This window comes from Drosophila serrata, unplaced genomic scaffold (genome assembly GCF_035046125.1).
Source record: "Drosophila serrata isolate PLE 108 unplaced genomic scaffold, ASM3504612v1 contig_241, whole genome shotgun sequence".
Taxonomy (NCBI): domain Eukaryota; kingdom Metazoa; phylum Arthropoda; class Insecta; order Diptera; family Drosophilidae; genus Drosophila; species Drosophila serrata.
Genome location: NW_028257139.1, coordinates 1,527,291 through 1,543,813, shown reverse-complemented (window position 1 = coordinate 1,543,813; position 16,523 = coordinate 1,527,291). Strand labels below are relative to the sequence as shown.

At 40.5% G+C, this 16,523-nt stretch overlaps 4 protein-coding genes across 4 annotated transcripts; 1 reads left to right on the top strand and 3 right to left on the bottom strand.

The window, feature by feature from the left end:
- Positions 1-1,644: 1,644 nt before the first annotated feature.
- Positions 1,645-2,498, bottom strand: LOC110188639 (uncharacterized). The gene is made up of 3 exons (XM_020958415.2): positions 2,277-2,498; positions 2,049-2,192; positions 1,645-1,986 (listed from the first exon to the last, which is right to left on the bottom strand). The coding sequence occupies exons 1-3, from the start codon at positions 2,430-2,432 to the stop codon at positions 1,921-1,923; spliced, it is 366 nt and encodes a 121-aa protein (XP_020814074.2). The 5' UTR covers positions 2,433-2,498; the 3' UTR covers positions 1,645-1,920.
- Positions 2,499-3,115: 617 nt separating this feature from the next.
- Lgr1 (Leucine-rich repeat-containing G protein-coupled receptor 1) lies at positions 3,116-10,367 on the bottom strand. The gene is made up of 18 exons (XM_086831792.1): positions 10,158-10,367; positions 7,417-7,897; positions 6,987-7,141; positions 6,847-6,921; positions 6,681-6,758; positions 6,200-6,274; positions 6,079-6,144; positions 5,937-6,005; positions 5,807-5,881; positions 5,633-5,750; positions 5,404-5,573; positions 5,165-5,347; positions 4,956-5,108; positions 4,746-4,891; positions 4,446-4,674; positions 4,195-4,390; positions 3,877-4,073; positions 3,116-3,811 (listed from the first exon to the last, which is right to left on the bottom strand). Exons 2-18 carry the CDS (start codon positions 7,747-7,749, stop codon positions 3,646-3,648), a joined length of 2,484 nt encoding a protein of 827 aa, XP_086687918.1. The 5' UTR covers positions 7,750-7,897; positions 10,158-10,367; the 3' UTR covers positions 3,116-3,645.
- Positions 10,368-10,580: 213 nt separating this feature from the next.
- Atg8b (Autophagy-related 8b) lies at positions 10,581-11,183 on the top strand. The gene has a single exon (XM_020958321.2). The coding sequence runs from the start codon at positions 10,723-10,725 to the stop codon at positions 11,083-11,085; it is 363 nt and encodes a 120-aa protein (XP_020813980.1). The 5' UTR covers positions 10,581-10,722; the 3' UTR covers positions 11,086-11,183.
- A 1,667-nt stretch (positions 11,184-12,850) lies between these two features.
- Pxt (chorion peroxidase) lies at positions 12,851-16,117 on the bottom strand. Its single transcript, XM_086832038.1, has 8 exons — positions 15,847-16,117; positions 14,920-15,695; positions 14,411-14,837; positions 14,026-14,353; positions 13,787-13,961; positions 13,568-13,726; positions 13,192-13,511; positions 12,851-13,117 (listed from the first exon to the last, which is right to left on the bottom strand). The coding sequence occupies exons 1-8, from the start codon at positions 16,025-16,027 to the stop codon at positions 13,051-13,053; spliced, it is 2,433 nt and encodes an 810-aa protein (XP_086688164.1). The 5' UTR covers positions 16,028-16,117; the 3' UTR covers positions 12,851-13,050.
- Between the last annotated feature and the right edge of the window lie 406 nt (positions 16,118-16,523).

The following is a 16,523-nucleotide window of genomic DNA, read 5'->3' as shown; positions in this document are numbered from 1 at the left end:
CCAGGGGATTCTTTTCGTTTCGAGGTCATTAGCTACATTGTTTCTCATTTATTTCGCTCCCCTGATGAGATTAATTCCCAAGAATTAATTTTATGATCAAGTTTTTTGGGTTTTTTGAGATATTAAAAAAATACAATTATTTTCGCACGCTGCAAGGAAACTGATATTGAAGTTTTGTTAACTGTGTGTGGACATTGACATTCAGCTGGGCACAGGACTGGGTAGAAGATGGGCGTGTTGGCACACAGAAATCGATCGTACCCATTTTGGAGCTGTCACTCAAATTAAGCACATTAAAAATCCATAGGGATTTCAACACCCACATGGCTCAGTCGACAGTTCTACCCCCCTCGTAACGCCCCTAACATGTGCAATTGTATTACACACGCACAGCGCAGCACACCAAGTGACATAGTTTGTGTGTGTGCACAGCAAACAAATACACACACTCGCTCTAGCAGCCCGCACACACACACAGATACTCGCTAAAACAATGCTAATAAATTTTCGTTTTATGAGCATTTGGCTTTTAATTACCGAACTAAACTTAAACGCCGCACTAGCACACAAAATATGTGTGCTCATCGCGTGCGTGTATGCGTTTCGAGAGAGATATATATGTAGATGTGTGGGTTTGGGTGTGTAGTTTATTTATACAACACGCTTGATTTGGCTTGATTGATCTACCAGGAGACGGAAGGATCCAGGACGGAATGGTGGGCCGGGGCACTTTCAATTGTTGTCATAGGCGCAAGAGTCGTAAACTAAAATGGTATTTTCCTTTACGAAATTGCCCCTGTAACTGTATTCCTTCAACAAGAACTATTGTCCTGCCTCACTAAGTCCTGGTACAAGTAATCGAATATATTGGCTTAGCAATTGTACTCCCAAGCTTAGTTGAAGTTGGCTTAAACGAGTCAGGTGTCTCCCAAAGTTGAAGTAATCACATTGCCACAGAAATTGCTGTGGATTTGAAACCAATTGAGAGAGACTCTTAAAGCAATGATATATTTAAGGAACTAAATTAAGGGATCATTTTATAATTTATTTTGGGTAAAATACTTTCATTTTATGATACATTTTGTATGTAGTTTTGAACATCTGTTTAATTAATTTGAAATAGTAAGTAATATCTTTGATATCAGTAGTAGGGGGTTATAGTTAAAGGTAATCTCTATTTTGTATGTTTATAAATGAGAAATAAATTTTCTTGAATATTGAATATTGATCTTTCTTATATCCTACAACTTTGCCTCAGCAAATTCTATTGATTTAAAACCAATTAAAAAAAATTAGTCCAAAAGTGCAGAATGATTGTTTATAATAGAGTTATTGAAAAGGTTAATTAGACTTTAATTATATATGAATTTTTTAAAAGCCTAATTTGACTATAATTTCATATATTTCTTTAAAGTGCTGAATCAAATAAGAAATAAAGAAAGAAATTTGTAGTATCCTTTTGGGTATAACAATAATTTATTTAAAAACACAATAATAAATTATTTCACCAAATGAATTTCGCTTACATTACTTACATGTTAATTATGTATAAAATATTTGAAGATTTTAAAAAGGCACCTCTTGGAGTCAATCGTTTTATGAATCATACTACAATTTATTTTCATTAAAAACCACACCTACAAGTTTTAGGTTTTAGTATGAAGTTTATTTCTTTATATCTATATTAATTAATTTAATTTAATGTTTGTCTGCTATTCATTTAAACATCCATATAGTATGAAGACTAAATTGGTTTGAAATTTATTTCTATCTCCTATAAACAGACATAATCCTGTCATTATCTGCCGCAATAAATCATTAGCACATGTAACTTGTTTCCAAGTTCCTCTATTAATATGTTATTCCGGTAAATTCCAGCCACTTAAATATGAAGCACTCCTTGAACAGCTGCGGTCGCTGCTACATGCGCTGGATGACGCAGCCCTTGAAGGAGTTGAGCCTCGCATCGATCTCGCCTTCCTCCAGCTGCAGGAAAACAGAAGGTTAAATATGAAGGAACTGACACTTTCTCTTTCAATCCAACTTACCTCATTAAAGGCGTAGATATCCTGGTAGCAGGACGGCGAAATGCACTTCCGGATGCAGTTAATCTTGGCCACGCCCACAAGACTAAGGTTCACGCACTGAACATGATGGTCACAGGACACCTCTAATTCATGGTATGTTATTTCCTATTTGTGTTTGGTTTTTTCAGTTATTTTTATGTTTATTGATAATAAGTAAAGCAGAAAAATCAATACATTTGCAGGACTTACATTTTTGCTGGTCTCCTTGTAGGCATACTCGGGAAAGTTAAATGTGGCGGCCTTTGGGAACATCTTTCCATTCAGGCCGTGCAACTCCTTGTATCCATACGCGGCTTTTAGCAAAATTATTGAGCAGAAAACAATGAATATAGCAGGACGCGGCATTTTAACAGTTGTTTCTTGCTTGGTCCTTTAAGGGTCAGCTGTTTTCCAGGGTTGGAGAGTGCAAATATCCTGGGACATTTGCCTTCGTGAAAGGGAAAATTTGAGACTAGAGTTTCCTAAAATCAGATCCAGATGCCGCTAAAGAGCTCGTGTAAAATACTGTCAAAGGTTGGTGTAAAGCTATGTCAAAAATCTTTTAGCGAAAATATTATTTTTAAAATTTATAATTAATAAGGATTATAATATAATAAATTTCCTTCATAAATAAAACGCTCTTCATCTTCTTTTTAAAACTCCAAAACAAAATGTTTATTTTTTGCACTAGCCATAAATAAATAGAGCCATAGAAAAAACTTTTAGTTTAAAATCAGCTTTGTAGCTGTCATAAAGTAAGAATAAACTATTTTTTGTAAAATATTTAATTTGTTTTTTTTTAAGGATTTAATTTTTTTAACATTTTTTTAAGGAGCATTTCGATTGATATTCTAGCCCTACAGATTTCTGGGAAACCCCTCTAGTATGTTTTCTTCTTCCGGATTTCGTCCTTACCCCTACTACATGAAGAACTTTAAGCTTATCTTAAAAACCCTTTCTCAGAAATACAAATTTTATAAATAAATAATAAATCTATAAAAAACCTCGATAAGCAACACAAAAAACCTTGTGAAACGTAAAAACTTCAATTCAATTCAATGCAACGGCAAATGCTTTATTTTATTTGACATCAATACATAAATATATAGTTTTTCTTCGAATACGAATATGATCCACCTATATAAGATAAGGAATAAAATACTTTGCTGGACACTTACACTTTTATCTTCACATCAAAACATTTATAATCATTTATCACACCTAAACATTTATAAATAGGACTCCCTTCAGATTTGAAATCTGAGAAATATATATGTAGGTATTATTTGCAGACATTTATAGTTTGCTTAACTCCGCAAATATCTAGGAATTGCCGATTTGCAATCAAAAAGTATACTCCTTAACTGTTCTTAGATTTAAATAACACAAAATGACTATGCCATGGTGATGTTATAACCAACTTATATCATTAAAATATCATTAATTAGGGATGCTAAGAATACTGTAACAGATAACTTAACAAGGAGATGGAGAGAGAGCGTAAGCCAATAAGTATACACAAGTATATATCACAACAGGGGGGGAAGGAGGTGTATTTAGAATACCCAAGCTTCAGTTCTTAAACATAATCCTCGCCATTCTTCAGCATTTTTTGTGCCTCTGCATTTAAAACTGTCTGCATCTTGCAGGTGAGCGAGCTATGCCGATGGATGGTGAAACGGGTGGTGGCCGGTGCGGAGGAGCTGTGCTTGTAATTCAACGCATTCTGCCGGCACAGACCCAATCTGAAACAGTCAAGTTTCCTTCAATAAGTAACATAATCAACGAGTTTTATTTTTCAGCCACTTACTTCGACAACAACGTAAACAAGTCCTGTCGATACTGGGACGTCAGTATGGCATACAAGTAGGGATCCGCGCATGAGTTCAACGGATAAAAAAATACAAGCAATATTTTGGACTTGGTCACGTTAATCAAGGGAAAGCCAGCCAGGGCTGTGAGTCCAAAAAATGCAATGGGAGACCAGCAGGCAAAGTTTGTAAAAACCTAAAAGAAGACAGGAAGGTTTTAAGCTGGGATGTTAAGCGTTTGGATATGAAATCCAATGAAAAAATATGACACAGTTAAACCTTATTTGTGTCTTACAATATTCCTATTACATACTTACCAGCAAAGCCATTTTCTTGGCTACACTTAACTCGCCCGGATTGTTCTGGTGTGCCTGACGCGTCTCCCTACCAAGCGATAGATAAATCTGTGCATAGCACACGGCTATGATGGAGAAGGCCACGCCGTTGCAGCCCAGAATTGCAATCAGATACATGGTGTCGAATGCATCTCGGTTCTCCATCGGTAAGCAGATGCTACAATGACGAGACTCAGCATCGATATAAACTGGGATAAAGTCAGAGGACTCACCTTGTCGACGAATAATTGCTGATGCCAAACAGTGGCAGAGAGGACATGAGCATGGAGTAAAGCCATCCCCCCAGCATTATGAGAGCTGCCTGTCGCAACTTAATACGATGATTCAGATACATGGCCTGCGTTATAGCCAGCCAACGCTCTATGGTAATCACAGTCAGTGTGAATACCGACAAATGACTAGCAAAAACGGTCAAAAATCCAGCAACTTTGCAGCCCAGGCCTGTGTGAATAGGAATCGAAAAACCACACATAGTTAATAAATCAAAGACACAACCACAACTAGAAACCCACCGTACTGCCAGTCGTAGGCGTAGTTGAAGTACTCTCCTATTGAATGTGCATCAATGGAGGCCACCAGCAGGAGATAAACACCCAGACAGAGATCCGCAAAGGCCAAATGGCACATGAGAAAACGGGGTACTGGAGTTGATTCGGGTCTGCAAGAGGAATGCACAGAAATGACCAAATTGCTCTATTATAATTATTAATTAAACTCATTACCTAATTGATAGAATAACTGTTAACACCGCCACATTGCCCACTACGGCCAGAGCAACCACAATCCAAACAGAAATGCGAAGCCATTGGTAACCCATGACGTCCTCGCAGGGGTTCAAATCATTGGGCATGGGATAGCATTCAATATTTGGTTTTCTGCAAAATAGCTAATAGCATAAATCATCAAAATTATGACGGTTGACTCTCCTCACCTGAATGTAAAGTTGCCACAAAATTCGGCTGACTGCTCATCATCCGGATTAATGGTGATTTGTTCATGAAAGTATCCCAAATTGGTTGAATCGGCCATATAATCAATGGACGCAATGGGAAAGGGAGTGTTTTCTGTCATTGACGGTTCGGTGCTACCAAAACTACCAAAATCCTCCGGCTGACTGTGGATATTAGCTTAAGTATATATATTTAAATTTAACTATTTAATTTTATTTACGCTTCAAGGTTATCCAAAAGGGCTCTCTCCTTCCGGCTACCTTTGTTGCATTGCTCTCGCCATTTCTCAATCTCCATCATCCGGAGGGCATGGCGCCGGGGATCATGCCGAGATGGGAACTGGAAGGCGCAGCAATGGAAGGAGTGCGTGAGATAGGCACGTTGTAGATTCTATTTAAGGAACACAAAATTAAACTTCAGTTTTCAGAATGAAATTATGTGATGCTCACCCTGAAGTTGTAAATTGAAGGAATGGTTTTCAAGGTGTGTGTGTTCATTATGTATAAAGCTTCAATGGTCTGAAGTCCCACTGAAGGCAGACCAACAAGCGAGGTGCTGGAGAGATCGCTAATAAAGGATAACGAAAAGTTAAAACGATATCAAATTTAAATAGAAACACTTACAGTTCAGTTATATCTATAATACCATTAAAGGCCTCCGGATGCATCTCTGTTAGCTTCCAGTTATCCTTCAAGGAGCTGCAAAAAAACACTGTTAATTATGACAAAGAAGCTCTCATTTGGTTATACCTACAGTTTGGCTATCTTCGAGCCAAAGAAAGCCGAGTCATCAACGTAGCTTATGTCATTGTTTGCCAAAATTCTATAAAGATTAGGAGAAGGTTCTCAAAAGATTACTGAAAGAATTCGGGACAAACAATTTATACAATACGTACAATTGTGCAGTCTTTACGTTTATAGATTTAGTGTCTATTCGAGTGATTTGATTATTATCGAGATCTCTGAGGAGAGAATTCAGTTAGCCATATTTAAAGTTTATCATTTCCAGCAACTCACATCATTTGCAGAATGTTGTGTGGTGGCAGGTGGCCCAGGTCCGGAACTCTGGTTAGCCCACTGTTTATGATGCGTCTGTGAGGATACAGCAAAAAAAATGCAATGATAAGTCACATACATGTGTGCCTCCCTCAAACTTCACCACAATGTCCACTTCGCCCACATGTTCATCCGTATTTTTGCAAAAAATTCCCCCCTTTGTAAATGTCAAACACGCTGCAGGCGCTCAGATCTATTTTCAGTTTGATGAAAAATATCCGGGCTTTATGAAATCTATTAATTTAATAATGTGGTATAAAGTTTCGAGATACCATTAGTAACTATTAAAGTCTGTAAAACAGTAAAGCAGTTTATCTACAATACCTCTTCTGAATGTATTATTTATCAATGAAGCAAGGCACAAAAACGGACAGATGTGTACCCATATGGAGTCCCTAATCTATGGCCACATTTCGGCAATTGTCAATGAGAAAGGACTTACATTACTTCCACAGTTTCCGAAATGCCGGCAAAGACGTCCTTTGACAGAAAGGTCAGCTTGGGTGCATTGCTAATGTAGCTGCAAAAGGCAAGGAAATAGGGGGAAAAAGGGGAAAACCCTTGGTGATGGAAACAGCCACTTGGGCACAATTACAATCAGGCCTTACATTGTGCGCAGCATCGTTAAATTAGCAAAAGCGCCGTCCTGTATCAGTTCCAGCTTGAGACAGTCGGTGAAAGCCCTGCCGAATCCAAAGTCACAATCAATATGTATGTCTGTGGATGGGATAATATCTGATGTACTCACACATCCAGCAATGTGGGCCCATAGACCTTCAATCCTGTGCTGCGTAGGCGAGGCAATCCCGCCGACGCAATCGTCAATCGTTGGATGGGCAGCTGCAACGTTTGTGGCACCCGGGTAAGCGTATCGCCTTCGCAACGGCACTCTAGCTCCTCGCTCTGTGGAGGGAGAGGAAAAATGTTGGTGGTTTGCTTTACTAACTTTGTTTTATACATAATCCGTAATGGTGTTTGTAACGAAATTGAGTGAAAAGCTTTCACACGAATTGCATTAAGCTGAAATTTCAAAGAATAGAGAGGAATTAATTAATAAAAGGCCTAGCTTTTCCTTAAATAGAAACATAAAACCCAGCTTTCAACTCTTCCAGCTCTGTTCTGGCAAGGAACTAAAAAGGATAATATAAATATAAACACTTATAGTTGACTGCACTTACTTGATTGGGTGTCTTCCAGCAGCAACACTTCCACCGGGAGGTGGCCGGCGGCAATGTCACGGTTATAGGTGCGTCTCTGACCTGAGTGTCTGACACGGCATTGAAGCTACCGGGTACATCGAAGCCATGGTGGATGTCATGACAGTTACTTCCGACGATTTGCCCCTCGGCGGCCAGCATGGCGTATACGCGATGCGAACCACAAAACGGTCCGAGCAGCAAATGATGAACAAAGAGCAACCGTAATAGATAGCCAATTGACAAGCACTTTATGCCTGTCTTTACTGGCCGACGGTCCCCCTTCCGGACCCAATGTGTTTGCCTTCTCCCCATTTAACTCAGTCAGCAGCAATGTCCAACGATCCTAAGCACATAATGGGCGGCCCATTGGCTCTTCTTTGCTTCAAATGAAGTATCACTTCTAATTGGTTACGTTTCAATTAGTCATCTTGAACGGATGAGTAGGGGGAGAAGGAGATTTCTAGGACAAAAAGAGGAAAGGATTTAGTTACTGAGTGCGTCACGAACTGCATAATAAAGCCATCAAGCTGGCCGACAGCCTGGCAAATGATAAACCTAAATAGCATCGAATCCAAGCCGAGATATCCAATCCGATCCAAAGGTATTTGGCAGGCCGCGAATTGGCCGGTCACGTTCTGTGGTGCGCTTACGCGTGTTTGATTGATTTTCAAATCCACACAAAAGCAAACGACAAAATCAATCGAAAATCAGCCAAAATCGCTCACACACCGCAACAGGTGAATTTCTTAAGCAATCATTATGGACGAGAGACCGAACACCCCATGACATTACAGTAAAGCCTGTGACACTGCGAGGACACTGACTCGGGAAGGGAATAAGGCGAGCAAACAGAGCAAGCCAAAAGAGCAAATATCATTGGTTGGGTTGTTAATTAACATATGTTATCACAGGCATAAAACTCATATTTAAGCTATTGCATTATTTTTAGACACAGTATCATATCACATATCACGTTTCCAGGCAGATATTAATATTGAATTTATAAATTCCCCCCCACACGAGCCATCGTCTCGCTTTACTGCTCTGTTTGTGCTTAATTTTAGTTCTCACCAGCTAATTGAAACATTCAGTTGCGCGTAATTAGTGATCCCATAAACAGAGATTGGGAGCTGGAATCTGGGGAATGGAGACTCCCATCCCCCAACTACTATAATTCTATTCGCTTATCGCTATCAGAGACAGAGACCTCAAAAGACGGTGTGCCGACAGGTGTGCTGGTGTGTCTGGGCCAGGGGTTCCTGCGGCTTAATTAACAAATATTTGTTCTCGCATGTGTTCTCTGCTCCATCTACATAGCTTTATTGCCTCGATCTTACTTTCGGCCGGCACAAGTGCACAATCTGACTATCGACTCCTCCCTCCCTATCTGTGAAGTGAACAATTTTATTTAATTAACACCTTTTGCCTGAGGGCGACCTCCCCGCGGAATTCGCGGCATTGCCATGAACCCTGGTCTGAAGACCAGATTTTTCACCGATTAAATAAACGGAGTGACAAAAATCTGGTGGCCATGACGTAATCCGTTTACAGAAACTATAATAAAACCATTGTGTGTGTATGTACAGTTCCTCCAACAAAACGCAAGAAAATGAGTTAAGCCAATTATTTACACAATATTTTGTTTGATTGGCAGCTCGCCTGATTGTTTGCATTTAAATCAAGAGCGAATAGTTAGCAGTTTTTAAATTTAATTTAATCTAGTTCGAAGCACACACACAAGTCAAATCAATGATGTTTTGCACTTGGAAAATGAAGTTAATTTGCCTAATTGCGATTTTATTCCAGCTCCTTACATTTCGGGTGGAAGGCACATAAGGAAAGGACATTAAAGGGATATCTCTTCCAGGCGATTCTCTTTTAATGAACACGATTTCAGCGAATGGTCTTGGTCTTTCTCTGGACACTCTCTGGTCGGAGACCAGTGTCGTTTTTAACAAATTATTGTTAATTGCCGCATTAACAACATTATAAAAACAAGTTAGTTGTGGCCCAGAGAAAATATCTCTGTATAAATAAAATTAGAATGTGTTATAGTCGAGTGGCCAGCATATAAAAATAAAACTTTCTGTTTCGCTGCTCTTAATGGTTAATGGTTAATAACATTTTATTATCATTTTGGTAAATTCCTTATCGAATTGTTACTCATTGAATTGTATAAAGAGATCGCAATCTCATGTGAAGCTAGCAACTTCTCTCGAAGTCTATTAATATCTACACATTAGCGGGCACATGGTAATAATGCCTCACAAAAATCGTTCATTTTCCCTTACACATCACAGCACAAATCACAGTGTAATTTCCACAACGATTTTAGACTTCTCAGTGCACTCTCTCAGTGATTATCTCCAAGATTACGGAATACAATCTGCCATTTGTTTCACACCCCATGAGTTTAATTAACAATTGCTGCTATATGCCAGACACAGACACCATAGATTAGCTCCCCGATATTTATATGTACATAGCTTATCGCCACTAAAATCGAAATTAGACTTTTCGATAATTTTATGACCAAGGTTGCAGCACTCGGGATCGTATTAATAAAATAAAATTATATGTATCACAGGAAATATGATGGGGTTTCTGGCCTTTTGGCGGTAAATTTGGTCAGGCGGTTTCTTTGGTAATGTTTAACACACACACACACACTGGGTTATTTTCCACTTTTCCTCAGTAAACAGAAGCAAGATGTTGCTCACCGGAATTGAGTTTATATTTTATTATGGCTTCCTCACTTGTTGCGTTCCTGCGCCGAAGACCAGTTAGGGATTAATGCCCAAGCGGAAGCCACTCGACCACCGGAACTGTAGGAACTCTATGGTCGGAAGCGACGGAAACGAACGAACTGCCTGCCGAGCGCGACGACGACCGAGCAGCTCAAGTGGTGATACCGGAATGAGAGCTCGTCCGCGAGCTGCGGCCGAGCTCCGAGCGTATTGACTTTGCCTGGGTGACCGTGTGTTTGTGTGGGCGCTGATTTCTGCTGTTGATGCGGTTATTGCAGGTGAAAGATTTACCTTTTATGAGACAACTTGTTGAGTTTCCGCATCGCCTAACATGTGGTCACTATATTAAAAAGCAAAAAAAAAAAAGCCTTTAACTGCTATCCAGGAGGCCTTGCCTTTAGAGTCACACCTAGTAGGGAGCTGTAGCTGCCCCCTGTCATTGGAATATTTTCAGCCAGGAACAGTAGTTCGAAGCTAAAACCAAATCCAAAACTAAATATTATTATTTCGCTCCGATTCAAACAATAAACCAGCTGAAATGGATATGCTTTTCCAGTACAAGAAGGACCACACCTTCGACAGGCGCCGCAATGAGGGCGACAAGATCCGGCGCAAATATCCGGATCGTGTGCCCATCATCATTGAGAAGGCGCCCAAGACCCGTCATCCCGAATTGGACAAGAAGAAGTATCTGGTGCCCACCGATCTGACTTTGGGTCAGTTCTATTTCCTTATACGCAAGCGGATCAACTTGAAGCCCGACTCTGCCCTGTTCTTTTTCGTGAACAACGTGATACCGCCCACATCGGCCACCATGGGAGCCCTTTACCTGGAGCACAAGGACAAGGACGACTTCCTCTATATCTCCTATTCTGATGAGAACGTCTACGGACGTCAATAGACGCTCGGGGTTTAACCCACCAAAATCGTGTTGGCTTGTTGAGTTACTTTTACGCCATTTACCCAAGTTCATCAATAAAGTGACTCGACTGTCCCTAGCGTCGGTGGCTTCGTCATTCCAGACTCGTGCTGGGTTAAATAATCATCACAGTATGTGCTTCCCCTTTCTGGGAAGGGGCTCGCTAATCCCTTGCCCCTGGTATCGCCACTTTTTCTGGTCGATGAAAAAAAAAACATTAATTGAAGCGCTCAAAAAAAAACAAAGATACAACTGAACTCACGGCTTAATTATAATTCAGAAATCGATGGCCCGTCCCATTCATTTAGAGCTACTGCAAATTAAACAGAGGCATCGCATCAAATTTTGTTGTTATTAGTGTTTGCCCAAGTTCACTAATTGGTGAAAATATGAGCAATAAAACCAGTTCAAATCGGCAAAAAGTGTGCTGATATGTGCTTTAAAAACATGCACTAAAATCTCGGAAGGTTGGTGGTTGGGTGGGATTTGAATAGGTTTGGGATTGAATATTGCATTCAAAACAAAGTTATTTGACAAACTAATTGACACGCTTGGATTAGCAAAGGAAACTTTTAAGCGAAAATGTTTTTAGAATCATTGAGACGTTTCCTGGGTACTATTCCACTATTTACCACCCACAATCTAGAACCCAATCAGGCTTACATTAAGTCATCTATTTATGATATTCATTGACATGTCTAAGCTTCAAGCCAGAAATAGAGATTAATTTAATCAAAATTTACATATTTTTATCAAAAATATCAAAGGTTGAAGAGGAGCCAAAGAAGACATATATTTTACCTACATAGATCTGCCTACGAATATGCAAATAACTTCATTTCTTTAAAGATATAATAGTAGACCCTTTATAATTACAACTCAAAAAGTAAGTAAAAGTGTTCTAAAGGTAGAGTACATACACCAATGATCAAACAACTAGTTCAACAGCACGGACCACAAGGAAAGCCAATACTCGTAACTAGAAAAGTGCACTTGATTTACGTAAGAAATGTAAAAATAGAAACGCAAATAATAAAATATCTAAGGTTAAACAAGACATCATCAAACAACAGCTGACTGTGAAATCTAGCGGAATTGTTATAGACATTTGATAATATTCTGTGTTATACATTTTAATTTAGCTTACGATTTGCATATCATGTTATTTACAAATGCGAACCAGCCACTAATTGACTAGATAATCCAAAGTGAATATAAATACAGTTGCGGTCAAAATAATAGCAGTCAAGTTCTAAGAAATATAAAACATTTCAAGTTGTTGTTATTGTTGAAAGATAATTACAGTTTGTTGTTGATTTTATATGTAGTAATCTTAGTTTTTGTAAATTACTACACTATTGTAAAAGTTGCTACTTTACAGTCCAGAAGACAATGTTACCACACAACAAAAAACAAATAGATATAGTTTACTACTTAATCCATATGAATAAATAACACAGGAATGGCTATGCTTGAGCATATAAAAATACTATTACTTGACCGCAGCTGTAAGCTCCACATACATATATCATAACAGTAACAGAAGCGCAAAAAGACACAAATTAATCAATTGAATTAAGAAATTAGTGAGTGACCGAAAATAAATGACAGCTTCTGGGTTATCTGGCAAAATATTTGTCACCACAGACACCAACAATGTAATATACGACACAAACGGACAGAGTGAGCCCAGTGGTAAGAGAAAATAACAAATATCTTTGTATATAATAATAAAAAGCGTTCTCAATTTGCGTATTATTAGCAATGGAAATCAGCTTAATCGGCGGGCGGCTGTGTTGGATCCAATTCCAAGCTGCTTTTATTTTGGTTTCTTTGTTAAGCCGCAGCAGCAGCAGTTACATAAAACGGGGATATACAATTCGGCGGCATATAAATACAGTTTAAAAACTCGATAAATAAATTAAAAATGAATTTAAAAGAATTAACCTAAGTGCGCCAGGCATTTAAGTTAATAGCCGGCAAGTTGGGATCATCACAGCCTATAATTTGATTGCTATAAAGATAAACAAAAGAAGAAGCTGTAAGGAAAGTGCTTCGCTCAGCTTTTGTTTAGCTTATTTCACTTACCCAGGATGGTCGGCGCGTACGAAGGCGGCCAGTGGCACCTCGTGCAGTGTAAGGCGGTCGGAATTGTCGCATATCAAACGGGCTAGCGTCACCTTACGCACCTCCTGCAACTGAGCTGGTGTGAAGGCTCCTGGATTAGTCGTATCATCGTATTCGTAAAAATAGCGATCACCCTGCTTAAACCGCGCAAACTGGTCGCCAATGATTTCGGCAAATGTAACGCCCACAACGCCGCCATCGACGGCCTTTTCCAGGAGCCCACCCACCCACAAATCAATGTCATCGGGTGTACGGTAAACGCTAGCCAGCTTTTGACCAATCTATTTGAAAATTGGAGAATGAAATAAATAATTCATTTAAAGAGTGCAACACTCACCTCACTGGGAAACTGCTGAAAGCTATGCAGCTTGGCTGAGCCCATCAACTCCAGGTAATCGTTGTAGCTGCGCAAACCTTGGTCGCGTCCTCGCTGAATATTAATGGCTGCCAAGTCCAAGCCAAAGGGATTATCACCTCGGAATAAAAAGCGACTAAGCTGCTCGAGAGTAATTACAATATTAGAAGCCATTCAGCAAATTAGAAAAGCAATGCTTACACCCTGGCTAATGGAGCTGTCGACCTGTTGCATCGGCTGGCTATAGAGGGTCCGCAGCATGTCATCGTAGAACTCGCGTTTGCGCATTCGGGAAGGATTGAACATTACATCCGGTATATTAACTACTTCATCGATGTGACCCTGCTCCTGGCGAATGTGAAACTTTCCATCGACACTGAAGAAACCGTGAAAGAAATTGTAGAGTTTATATTTTTGCTTACTTAACACGTAATTCCCACCTGGAGTGACCCATGCGATAGGCAGCGCCGGAGAACTCATTTGTTATCGCCGGATTCACTTCAATATTGTAGTCACGGGAATAGCCCTGATCCAATGGCACTAAACGGAAGCGTTTCATCTGCTGCGGCCCAATAATTATGGGCAAGAACTCGCTGTACGTGATGTGCTGCATTTCGGCAATGACGATGCGTCGAGCCTCCTGGAAGAGCCACTCATCGCTAGCCGATGGATTTAGCTGGTTCAAAGCATCCGCCACACGATTGTGCTCCCGAGCCAGCAGGATCTGAAGTGTGATCAACGAAATGATTTGATTGGTCCTTCCATCGCCTGAAAAGTATATCATAAATAACATAAAACCATTAAATTATCAAATTTACAACTAACCCGAGTTGAAGCAAGACTTTCCGGCTTCCTCGCTGGGACAGGCAGTCTTATCGTTGGTCAATGGCAGCAGTTCCCTTCCAAAATCATTTAGCATTCGCAGACGGCCGCCTCGGAAGGATCTCAGGCCGCGGGAGGCCTCCTCACTTGATCCGTAAACCGGTGAGGCGTCCACAAAGTGCGTCACCTTGCTCAGTTGCTTGCCATAGCCAAGTTGGCAGTCGGGACTGGGTACCAATGACAATCGTACAAAGTTCAAGCAGCGTACTCCAAAGGCAGAGAAAAACTCATCATCTGGCTCTACCATGATCGGCATGCAGGCAAAGTGACTTTCTTGTGGACTAAGAGGGGCTTTTCCCTGCGGTGAGCAACACTGCACCAGACTCCCGTCCTCGAGTCGCACCGAGGAAGATTGGGTAACGTCATGAGCCTGGAAATGTTTTCATTAATTATCAAAGATGTGTGCAAGAGTAGGAGCTGCAGGTATCAAATCCCACACAACAATTACTTACCAAAACCTGACCGAACTGCATCACCAGGAGATTATACCTTGGATGCGGACGATCGACATCTGCGAGCAGAGTACGGGATATCTGACGAGCTCCCAACAGTGGACTGCCATCGGACCGAGAGTGAATACGCGGCGTCCAGATTCCGTCCTCGTAGGCTGGGGGCAGCAGGCGTTCCATCGGCTGCCCAGCGGCGCCCCACAGAGAACGCCGCGGCAGAGGATTGTTGCAGGTGCCATCCAAACTGCGATAACGCGAACGCACTTGCCGGCAAATGGGCGGTGGTTGGCAGTGCTGGGCCAACGGCGTCTCCGTGAACTGGACGGGCACATTGTTGGTAATGAAATCGTCGACGGGCACTTGCTCCTTCTTCCCGAATAGCTGTGTGGTGATCACCTGTTGGATGGCACTGTTCGAGATGGCAAAGTTCTGCAGATCATCGTTGGCCGTCGAATGGAAGACCAGGCCGTGAGCAAAGTCAGGGAAGCCTCGCCTTACGGGAATCTGTGCCACTCCGTGCATCAGGTGCTCGAAATTGCGCCTGGCCTCATCCAAAATGGCGGGCGAGAGGATGGCGGGAAAGCTGCTAACTGCCCGCTCCCTAACGGCAGCGGTGTGGTTCTGGCCCGTCTGGCAACAGTAGCCCAATTTCCCAGCTGGCAGATCGCAAATCTGTGGCTTTTCATGGCTTTCCATGCGAACATGCGCCGGGCATTGGATTTTTGGCACACATTTAACACCGACGCACGGCGAACATTTTTTCAGCAAAGCGCTAGTGGCTAGAGCGGGACAAACATAGAGTCAGAAACCGTTAACATGGGACAAATGCAAGCATAAAGGAGAAGACCAAAAAAGAGAAGAGAAATAAAAAATTTACCTTTTAACCAAAAGAAAAATGATTTCATTCTTCTTAACTTAATGTTTCCTTACCTGGTTCCGGTTTCTTTGTGGTTATCGGTGAATTGGTCACTGGCGCTGGTGTCTGCTGGTCGTCGATATCTTCGTTAAATCGGTTTTGGCGCACCGAAAATGCCGCTGCATCTGATTCGCTTAACTGTGTTGCAAATAAAATCTGCCAACACAGCAGCGAAATACACAAAGTGCGATTCATATTAGGAATTATACGCACATTAAACCTGGATAATAGTTTTCAAATCGGAGATCAAACTGAGCTACTTTCGAGTGCGTGCCGCCAATTTTATTTGCTTGTTTGTTCGAAATTCGAATATAAGATCATTTTTAACAGCACTTCCACAAGTAACAGTGTGCTGTAAGACGCAATGGTCGTGTCTAACAGTGGTTAAGTATAAGACAAATTCTATTTTTTTAATTAAACAACAAATTATTTATTCAATTATAATTTTTAAGAAAATATATTAATAATAATAATTAATTAATTAATAATAATATTTATTTGTTGTTATTTTCAAGAATTTTCCACAATCCATCTCGGAGCGATTTCGGGATCAATAGGGAACTTCCCTCGAGCGCGCTGTCTTTTGGACTGAATACATAATCCGGCACAATGGATCACAACTTTATTCAAGTTCACTTCACTTTTTAATTTAAAAAAAAATTTCTTGATAAATGATTTTTATTCCTTAATT

Coding starts and splice junctions, on each gene's coding strand:
- LOC110188639 (XM_020958415.2), bottom strand. CDS start 2,432: ATGCCGCGTCCTGCTATATTCATTGTTTTCTGCTCAATAATTTTGCTA. Junction 2,193..2,276: donor ACAAGGAGACCAGCAAAAAT/GTAAGTCCTGCA, acceptor AAACACAAATAG/GAAATAACATACCATGAATT. Junction 1,987..2,048: donor ATATCTACGCCTTTAATGAG/GTAAGTTGGATT, acceptor GTTTTCCTGCAG/CTGGAGGAAGGCGAGATCGA.
- Pxt (XM_086832038.1), bottom strand. CDS start 16,027: ATGAATCGCACTTTGTGTATTTCGCTGCTGTGTTGGCAGATTTTATTT. Junction 13,512..13,567: donor TTCAGCAGTTTCCCAGTGAG/GTGAGTGTTGCA, acceptor ATTTTCAAATAG/ATTGGTCAAAAGCTGGCTAG. Junction 13,118..13,191: donor GTACGCGCCGACCATCCTGG/GTAAGTGAAATA, acceptor TTATCTTTATAG/CAATCAAATTATAGGCTGTG.
- Atg8b (XM_020958321.2), top strand. CDS start 10,723: ATGGATATGCTTTTCCAGTACAAGAAGGACCACACCTTCGACAGGCGC.
- Lgr1 (XM_086831792.1), bottom strand. CDS start 7,749: ATGGGGAGAAGGCAAACACATTGGGTCCGGAAGGGGGACCGTCGGCCA. Junction 5,751..5,806: donor ATTATAGATATAACTGAACT/GTAAGTGTTTCT, acceptor ATCCTTTATTAG/CGATCTCTCCAGCACCTCGC. Junction 5,348..5,403: donor CTTTTGGATAACCTTGAAGC/GTAAATAAAATT, acceptor TAATATCCACAG/TCAGCCGGAGGATTTTGGTA.